This window comes from Desmodus rotundus, chromosome 8, assembly GCF_022682495.2.
Source record: "Desmodus rotundus isolate HL8 chromosome 8, HLdesRot8A.1, whole genome shotgun sequence".
Classification (NCBI taxonomy): Eukaryota; Metazoa; Chordata; class Mammalia; order Chiroptera; family Phyllostomidae; genus Desmodus; species Desmodus rotundus.
Genome location: NC_071394.1, coordinates 11,274,839 through 11,284,431, shown reverse-complemented (window position 1 = coordinate 11,284,431; position 9,593 = coordinate 11,274,839). Strand labels below are relative to the sequence as shown.

Sequence of the window (9,593 nt, the reverse complement as noted above, 5' to 3'; positions counted from 1 at the left end):
AAAAGCCTAGCCCGCAGCGCCCTGGAGGAGGATCGGACAGCGAGCAGGGCTAGGACATCCCTAATGTGGTCCCTGGCGGCGCTTTGCCGGGCCAGGGGCCACGAAGGTCGGCGCTGCTGGCCTAGGGTGCTCAGGGTGGGCCAGGGGCCGTCCCTGCTCCCCACTCCCACCCGGCGGGGCCAGATACCGCTCCCGGTTCCTTTGCCCCCCGCCCCCTCTCCGAAACGGGCCTGTTAACAGACCCGCGTCCTGTTTACGTAGTTCGGGGGCAGGGTGGGGAGCCGGACTGTGCGTTCTCCGTCCAAGAACAGGGTCTAAGCAGTGAGAGGGGTCGGGCGGCTGCGCCCCCCCCCGCCCCCCCCCCCGCCCCCGGCGGCGCCGAGGCTGCCCGGCTCCCAGAGGGCCGCTCCGACTACCAGGCTCAATTATGACAGCTCGGGGGGCGGTGGGGAAGCTGACCCCCCTCCCAGCCCTGCTCCGCAGTGACTCAGGCGCCTCTCTGGCCTCTTTCAATTGCACTTCGCCAGCTGGGGAGTTGTGGGAGGACAGGACGCAGCTTCGCGAGCGCCGGGCCTTGCTCCCCGGGCGTTGGCAGCTGAGCCCTGGGGGCGGGGAGGGAGCGCAGAGGGGACAAAAACGTAGGGGCAGCGGGAGCCCTGGCCTCGCAGCGCGGACTCAAGTTTCCACCCGCGCGCGGTTGTGCAACAGCCCAAGGAGCAGGAGCCGCGGGCACCTCGGAAAACAAGCCGAGCCCATAAACAAAGCCACGTGGCCTCCGGGCCGAGGGGGTGGGGTAGGGGCCGGGCTAAGAGCTGGAGGCTCTTCCGGCAACAACGAACGGCTGCCAGAGGCCCGGGATAAATACTGCGGCCGGGAAAGCGGCGCGGCAGCACTCCGCGAGCCCCGCGTGCCCTGCGACCCTCGCCAGCGCAGCGCCCCCTGCCAGCGCAAGCACTCCGCTCCGCACCCGGAAACCTTCAGCCCTACACGCCGGGTCCCTGCAGTCAGCCCCTTCGCCGGCCCACGTACCCCGAGCGTCCGCCCAGGGCGGCGCGTGCCCGAGGCCGCCCGGCCGGTCGCGACCACCAGTCTGTCGCGTACATAGGTAGTGTCCGCTCGCGGTGCCATGCCGTTCCTCGGGCAGGACTGGAGGTCCCCTGGGCAGAGCTGGGTGAAGACGGCCGACGGCTGGAAGCGCTTCCTGGATGAGAAGAGCGGCAGCTTGGTGAGCGACCTCAGCAGGTGAGCCGATCCGCCACCAACTTCCAGCCCCCGTGAAATAGACTCAGGCTGGCTTCGGGGGCGTGGGGCAGGTGAATGGGGGTCAGGCAAGGTTGCAGTAGGGTGAGGAGGGAGACCCTGACGCGACCCGGGGAATGGGGGTGAAGTGAGTTGTCTGCTTTCTGCAGAGGTCGCCAGAGCACGGGATGCAGGGAATTTGATTTCTCTTGTTGTTCAAGGTCAGAGTCTCCAAGTGGGCACGACTCTTTACAGAACCGCAGGTCCTTCTGAGAACCTGACGACAAATGCGGATATTGCCCACAAACACTCAAACTTAAGCACACAACTTGAGGGGTCCCCTGCCTTAAGGACACTGGAGTCGCGCGGTGTGCAAGTGTGGGGGCGTGAGCGAGTGGGCCGCGCGCCTTTCACCGCTAGGGTGGCGGGGCTCCAGGCGCCCAAGCGCTGTGGGGACAGTCGGGTGACGGCATTGGATGCGGTTTCCGCCGGAGCGCCGCCAGGCCCTTCCCACGCACAGGCGACCACAGAATGGGCAGGGATGATGAGTAACCAGGAAGGGGCGGCCAGATGGCCCTGGGGCACCGGCGCTTGCAGGGCAGACTTTCGAAGCGGTGGTCTGGAGTGGGATTTGCAGAGCTGAGGAGGAGGGAAGGCAGGAGGATGAACCCCACAAGTCTACCTTTGGGAGGAGCCAGCATTTGCTCCTGTTTCCTCGGCGACGCTTTGGGTTAATTTTCTTTGTATAGTGAGTGCACCCCTATTTCAATTGGTGCTTGTTAACGGCAGAAAGCCCACCTGGCTCGGCTGAGCCCCTGGACTCAAGGTCCCACCTGAGCCCTGTCTGGTGGGAAATCAGAGGTCCGCTGAGCCGGGAGTCTGCTTGGTGCATTACACAGAAGCACTGAGTTGGGTGGTCTGGAATCTGTCAGCTCTCAGCGGTTGACTTCCAGATCCCTGGCATTTGGCCCAGGTGAGGAGAGCAGTACAAGTGGGTCCAGAGGGGGTCTGTGCAGCCTGGTCACACTGGGGTGCCTTTTCCCTTCCACTTTGGTTAAAACCCTTACCCCTCACCCCCTTAAATTGACTTTAGTGGAGAGTGTTCTATCAATAACAGCCAGGTTCCCACTTACAGAGACACCCATGGGCCCTCTTGGCTGACCTCCTGGCACTTCAGAAAGCTATCAAGAAAATACGGTTATTTTGGCAGCTTGACCTCCAGAGCCCCCCCCCCCATCTGTTTGTGATTTGTAAAGCATCAAACTCTTTGTCTCCCAATGGGGAAAAAACCCAAAAAACATTTAATCTTGAAGACCTCTCCAGAAGAGACAAGAACACTGACCTTTATGCTAAAGACACTTGTAAGCACATCCTGTGCATTTTGGGGAGCATTGCGAAGAAATTTTATTTGTGGAAAATCAGAAAATGTACTCCCATAAAAATAAAAAGACCACCTGCTGTCACCAGGCCATCTTTTGGGACCTCAAGTTATCAATTATGTTTAAATTATTCTGTCCTAGGAGAATAGAGGCTTCCTTCCTTCTTCCTCATTCCTAAGGAACGATGATCTAAGATTTTGGTACTTTATTTCTGTGTAACAGTCCATATTCTTTCTAGTGAGGTGCAGCAATGATCTGCTGAACTGTGTTGCAGTGACTCACCCAAATATAATTGTAGGATGCTCCTCAGTGGGAAGGAGACCATTGGGTTCAGCAGGAGAGGGTTCACAATCCAGAGCCTCTGGTTCATGGAAGGATTCCCACTGTACCTGCCCCAGGTATAGCCGTGCCTCATGGTATGGGAGACCTGAAGATAGTTTTAGTTTAGCACGAAAGTTTAACCTAGACTGAGATCTGTAGCTTCCCTCCCCCTTTGTCTCCTTCACGAGTCTCCTTTGCTTCCTCCCGTTTCACACCTTCTGAGCTAGAGCTGTCGAATTCACCATCATTATCACAAATGGTGATCGATATAGCGACTGCCTCTGCTTCTTTGATGAGTCAGAGTTTAGGAATCATTTGGCAGCTCCTAGCAAAGCAGCTGCCTGTTTGTTTGTGGAGTCCTGTATTTTTTCCCCCAGCAATTGTAAACAATCCCTTCCTTACTTAGCATGAGAAGTCTGCCAACTTCTCAAAAGCAGTTGGCCTTCTGAGACCTGGGTTTGTAGTCTCAAATATCCCCACTGTTTTCAGTCTTGGTGATGTTTCCCAGTGATGTCAGGTTTGGGCTGAGTGCCTGCCTGCACAGGTGAAGTTGAATGCCTCTCCTGTTAAGAGAAAACAAAAGGCAGGCCCTTTCAAAAAAGGCGGGGCGGGGGGGGGGGGGTGTCAAACAGAGGACTCCAGAGACATGGTGCGCTTCTCTAATCCCACACACTATTCTGTGAGCTGCCCCAACAAGAGTCAGGGGTCAAGGGTGCCCTTGGAGTGTTTCAGCCTGCGGGCTAGTGTTCGGTGCTGACTGGGGCTTGTCTGCACAGCACACCTGCTCTGGGCTCTGCTGGCCGTTCTGTCTGCAATCCAAGGCCCGGGCCTCCCCCAGTGGCTGCATGTTACAAAGCCCTCTGCAGCTAAGTGCTAGGCAATGAGATTGTGGGGGATCTCAGATAAACTTAAAGTGGGACCCTCCTCAAAATATTGAAACTACATAAGACCGAGAAGGAATGACAAGTGTTAAATTTGGTGGAACAGAATTAAAATGCAAGGGGAGAGCTCAGAATGAGGTGGGGCGATCCAAGAATGCTTCAAGGAAGTGGTGGTTGAGGCACCTGAGACAGGCCTTCTCACCAGCAAGCCCCATTCCCTGCCGTCACCCCGCCCCCAGCTGAGTCATCTCAGCCATCTGAGACTCCGTCACCCTTCTCCCAGCCCCAGTCCTGCATTTGAAAAGTCTGACGCTGCTTTCCAACATAGCTAAGGCTGAACCAGGAAGCAGGAAGTTTACCTTGGTGCCCTGGATGAGTTGGTCATAAGAAAATAAAAATAATAGGTAAGATTTGTATGAGTGCTTACTGTGAGTAAAGCACTATGCTAAGAGCTTTATACACTAAGCACTTTTTTAATCAAGTGATCTGGGTACTAGACATGTAAGTTTGACAATTTGGGTATGCAATGGGACAAATTAGCATAGAAATCTCATTGGCCTTAATCTACAACTGAGCCCTTTGGGGCAGCCATGGCTTTCTTCCATGGGATGTTATTGCGAATGAAATGAGAAGTAGGGTTTTGGTTTTTTTTTTCCTTCCCTCCCTTTATCTCTGCTGCCAAAATGGTCCTACTTGCAAATCTTTCCACCTTTTCTAAAGTGGACTTCAAGTATCTTGGAATGTGTGATGATAGTACAGGGCTGGTAGGGGCCTTCTTTTCTTATTCTAGGTCTGTGCTTATACAAATCCACATTAGGAAGCAGTGACTACAAAATAGCAACTTACTGGCTGTGATTAAATTTCATGAAGAAAGCAATCTCTTTAAATGGTTTTGCTTTTTAAAAATATATACATACATACATACATACATACATACATGTCACGTGTTCCTAGATGGTGGTGGCTTTTCTTGTTTTTAAAAAAATGTATTTTCCATTGGTTTCGCATTTCCCTGAAATGGACATAATTAAACTCTCAAAATAGCTTCTAACTGAATATATTATTGCATAAAAGAAAACACATAAGCAGGTAACATAAAGAAACCCCATAAGCCTCCCTTCCAGGCCCTACCACTGGGGTCCAAGACCTAGTAACCAAGCAAAAAGTGCAGAGTTTTGCTTTGGTTGAAGCTTTTCTACCTTCTGCAGTGAGAGAGCATCATCAATGGTGTCGAATTCTTCTGAAACTAGCTTTGGGGATGAGTCGCTTGGGCTTAAAGCAGGTTATTGTGGTTTCTATGAGGAAAGCAGGGACTCACGTGTTTTTGAGGAATGTTCTCAATTAGAAAATAATAAAATGAAATATAAATATTTACAATTTCTAAGGAAGGGTGACAGTCTGTGGCCCGGGCTCTGAAAATGTTCTGCTACACCTTATATGTGTGATGGAGAATAAAACAGCTCCATTTTATGGCTCTTTATATGTGGAATTTAGGCTGTAGAGTTTCGTTCCTGGTACGTGTGTGTGTTTTCTTTAAAAAGAAGCCTTTCTGTGGTATTTTTGCACACAAAGTATCCCAACTGCTTTCTAAAGCTGTTCTTGGCCTTAGAACTTCACAGACTAGTCGAGTGACCTTCCATTTTCTTCCCTTCTCCTCAACGTTGATTGAAATTTCTTAAGTTAGCCTTGAAGGACTCAGAGTTCTGTCCTGCTCCCCCCACCCCGCCTTTTTCTGCCCCTCTTCTGCCGACCTTGGAGCAGATAACCAACTGGTTAGTGGTTTCGGACCCCTATCATTGTGCAAGTGGACTAGCACACACTCGTGTGTGACTCTGGCCCAAAACATTCACCCTTGGCTTGCTGAAAATAGTAAGAAAGGACATTTCTGCAGTAACCTCTCTGAAACCTAAAAATATCCCATCTCCCTGAATGAAAAAGAGAAGGCTAAAGATATTAGGAAGCTTGGTAAATGGTATTAAGCAGAGCCCTCCGAGGGAAGCTTAACAAATGACTGATTATCCATCAAGCTTATCCTGATGGGTCTAGAAACACTGATATATTGTTGGTGATGTCACATGCAAGCATTTCAGCCAGTTACTTATTGTACTTATTGAAGTGCTGCTTGAGAGACTATTGTAGCAACAAGGGACTGGAACTTGCTCGAGACCCTCTTTTTTGTCATTTATACAGTGTCCGCAGATTGAAGAAATACAGGTGTGTCTGATTTTACCCCGTAGATGTATGTCCAGAAAAGATATAAATCAAATCACACTTTAAATGCAACGTAGGAACTCAGAAAATTAAAGGACTCTAACATATTGGTGGTATAATTTTTTAAAAGCCTAAACTATGTATTACTAGCTGGCATTCTAAAACCTGCTTTGCAAATACATGCATCCCCCACGGGCTCTGGGAGAGTTGGGAGCCCACTTTCTCATTCTACCTCAATATTTCCCCTGCATCCCTTCTGTGGGAACTCTGTAGACTGACTTTGAAATGTGACATTGTGTAGTGGGCTAGAACTAGTCAGTCCCCCCAGATGATGGCTGCAGCCCACTGGGGAAAAATCCACGTGACCCCGGTTGAGCCTGTGCACCCGCTCTCCAGTGACACAGTGATTGAGTTCTGTCTTCGCAGCCCTTATAAACTTAGAAATTGTGAGCTCAGCTTGTTTCCTTTGGGACCCAAGGTCTTCACCGTGCAGTGTGATACCTAATGTTAGTCCTTTACATGAAAACTAAACAACTAGCTCGGTTTATGAAACATCTCCCAGAAGTGGAGTTTGCAAGTTGGATTTTTGTAAATGGGATCATGTTTTAAAGGCTTGATAGAAGCATGCTAGTTAAAAGCAGGTTGGGTATACTTTCAATAGGAGAATTGTATGGTAGGTGAATTATATCTTTTTTAAAAAGCAGCTTGGGGTGGATGCTTTTGCAAAATGAGGGCATTGTGTGTTTCAGGGATACCAACAATGTGCCCTCTCCCACTCTCTCCATTCATCCTTTTTGCTTAAAGTAATATTGTAGCACCCTGTGTGGCCTTTAGTGGAAGAGTCAAATACAAGGGCAAAAACAGTGCAGGCTCTGTAGTGTGTCAAATACAAGGGCAGGCTCTGTTGAGAATTCAAAAGAAGCAGAAGCCCCCATCTCTGCCTTCCACAGAGATGTGACAATATCTCTGTCCCCAAAAGAGGGACATCTGTGCCTGGATAAACTTCTTTTGAGGGATTTTTATTGTTGGGTTTGAGAAACATGTGTTGTGTTCGTGTTTCATAACCCAGTAAGTTATTTAGGGAAACAGCTCATGGTAAAGTTCGGCCATGACGGCACATCCCTTCTCGTCTTGTTTTTCCTAGTTACTGCCACAAGGAAGTATACAATAAGGAGAATCTTTTCAACAGTCTGAACTATGATGTTGCAGCCAAGAAGAGAAAGAAGGACATGCTGAACAGCAAAACCAAAACTCAGTGTAAGCCCTTTGTTTTGAATTTAAGAAGACACTGTTTGAAGATTGCTATGATTGGTTCTTTGAGGGGAAGAATAATCACACCTCGCATGTTAGATATCTGCTTCAGTGTTTACTGTGCTATTGCCAGAGGATACTGGGATCTTTGCGCTCAGAAACCTGGCTGTGCGTTTTATGAACACAAGATGAATGTGTTCTTTATAGTCTTGTTTATAAGTCAGTTGCTGGTTGGGGTGTTTTTTTCCTGCCCGTCACTTACATTTGGCATAGTTGATTTAGCTATTTACACAGTGATACGGTCAGCTGAATCAATTCCAACGTGTACTTTTATTCTCAACTGTTTTTGAAGCTTTGAAAATAGATTCTCCCTCTTTCCTTGTATAAATACTGGTAACATTTCTAGATGCTCTATGTGAGTATTAACAGAGAGTACAAAGTTCTATTAATAAGCAGAAATTACAGATCTCTAGTTTAACCCATCTGTACTGCATGGGTCCCTCATGTTATCTGTTTTATTTCTACTTTTTATGGCCTTGTATAAGTTGTAGGCTTGGCATATAAAACCAACTCGTACTCGGGTATTGTGGGGGTTTTTTCAATTTGGAGCCATCAGACAGTAAATCTGAGTATCAAAGATTTGGAGTGCTTTGGACAGAGTGGACTGTAACTCCAGCATTTGTGCACTGCAGAAATTAGGCATTTGCATCCTCCGAGATTGTCAGTAGGGTTTTTGTATTTTTTTGTTGAAACTTTTTACAATTTGGAATAAACGAAAAAGGAACAAGTTTAAAATCTTGGGCATGTTAAAGCTGGGTCTTTTTTCTTTTGTCTCCGTAGATTTTCACCAAGAAAAATGGATCTACGTCCACAAAGGAAGCACTAAGGAGGTGAGCACCGTCAGTCCATCAAAGAGTGTGCCTAGCTTCACGCCTCCCCCGCCAGAGTCGGGGGGGCACTGGGCGACAGTGTTCATTCACATCATGACTGCCTTCTTGGGTGATGGTGACGAGCAGCCCACCAACTAGCCAACCATCAGAGTCTGGGGCTCCAGAGACAGAGAGAGGCAAAAGTAACTAGGTAGATCCCCCTACCACCACCAATCATTCAGGAAGGTAATGTATGTAAAAATGTTTATAAAGATGCCCACCTCAACTATATTATTATAAAGCCCTGGCCTTTGCCTCAGGACCGTGCCTCCTTTTTCTTCTAAGGTCTCTTTAGACTTCAACTCAGTTAAGGCTTAGCCCTGGAAAAGCTGGTTGCTCAGTATGGCAGGGGTTGTAGTGCCAGTTCGGAGTCAGGCACCGAAGTAGGTGCAGAAGGGGACAAGACACCGGAATAGCTACATTTGTGTGGCACTTTATAAAACCCTTTTGTGTACGTTTGCTCTCTGCACAGGCACTTATTTGCTCAGACAACTAGGATACAAAGCAGTAGGACAGAAGGATAGAATTTCTATCGCTGTCAGGGGCCTGGGAGAACATCTAGTTCCCTCTGTGATTTGAGGGGGTCACTGATGCACCTGAGCCCACCCACATACTCAGAGCCAAGCTGGGACTATGAGTCAGGGCTCTTTACTCTCAGTTCCTTGTGGGTTCGTAGGTCAAAGATCAAAACTTCTTTTGCTGCTTCATGAAGCCTTACAAATGCTTCTGATGATCACAGTGAGGAAAGCACTAGAGATGCAAGGCACGGTGGCTGGCAGACCTGCCAGGTGGGTCCACTTCTCCTCCCAGGAGTACACTCCAGTACCCAACCACCGTCATCTCACACATCACATATCCTAGCCTTTCCTTGATGAGCAACTACTTACGAATTTCCCCAACTACTGCGTGCAGAGAACAAGGGCCCAAATGGTAGAAGTCACCAGTGAGTCACTGACTGAAGCAGCTGCCAGCTCCTCTACCCCAACATTTGTGGCTCTCAGGAGGTTCCCAGAAAAAGCATGTCATGGCCCAAGAAAGGAGCAAGTGGTATGGTTACCTAAGACAGGCATCAGGCTTGTTCAGTGCAGTCCTGGTGGATTATTCCAGAGTAACCTCTGCACCCCCTCTTCTCACATTCAGCGCCATGGTTATTGCACGTTGGGAGAAGCTTTCAACAGGCTGGACTTCTCAACAGCCATTCTGGACTCCAGAAGATTTAACTATGTCGTACGGGTAAGTCTGAAGAACCCAAAGGCTTGTCCAGCCTCTCAAGTTCAGTTGTCTTTTTGGGTTGTCTAGAAGTAGTTTCCCCCAAAAAGTAACTTTTTAGGACTCTGGGAACTTTGAGGAAAGCAGAAAATGGACTCCTCAACTTCCCCCTC

At 49.1% G+C, this 9,593-nt stretch overlaps 1 protein-coding gene across 2 annotated transcripts in view; it reads left to right on the top strand.

The window, feature by feature from the left end:
* Positions 1–801: 801 nt before the first annotated feature.
* The window catches only part of FBXO32 (F-box protein 32), a 29,132-nt gene continuing 20,340 nt past the window's right edge, over positions 802–9,593 (top strand). The window contains exons 1-4 of one of the 2 annotated variants that reach the window (XM_024572497.3): positions 802–1,242; positions 7,176–7,288; positions 8,123–8,172; positions 9,352–9,444. In XM_024572497.3, the coding sequence (XP_024428265.1) occupies positions 1,127–1,242; positions 7,176–7,288; positions 8,123–8,172; positions 9,352–9,444 (372 nt within the window). In that variant the 5' untranslated portion in view covers positions 802–1,126. Of the gene's footprint in view, positions 1,243–3,557; positions 4,225–7,175; positions 7,289–8,122; positions 8,173–9,351; positions 9,445–9,593 lie in introns of those variants that run through there. The other variant, XM_053929515.2, reaches the window with a different exon arrangement.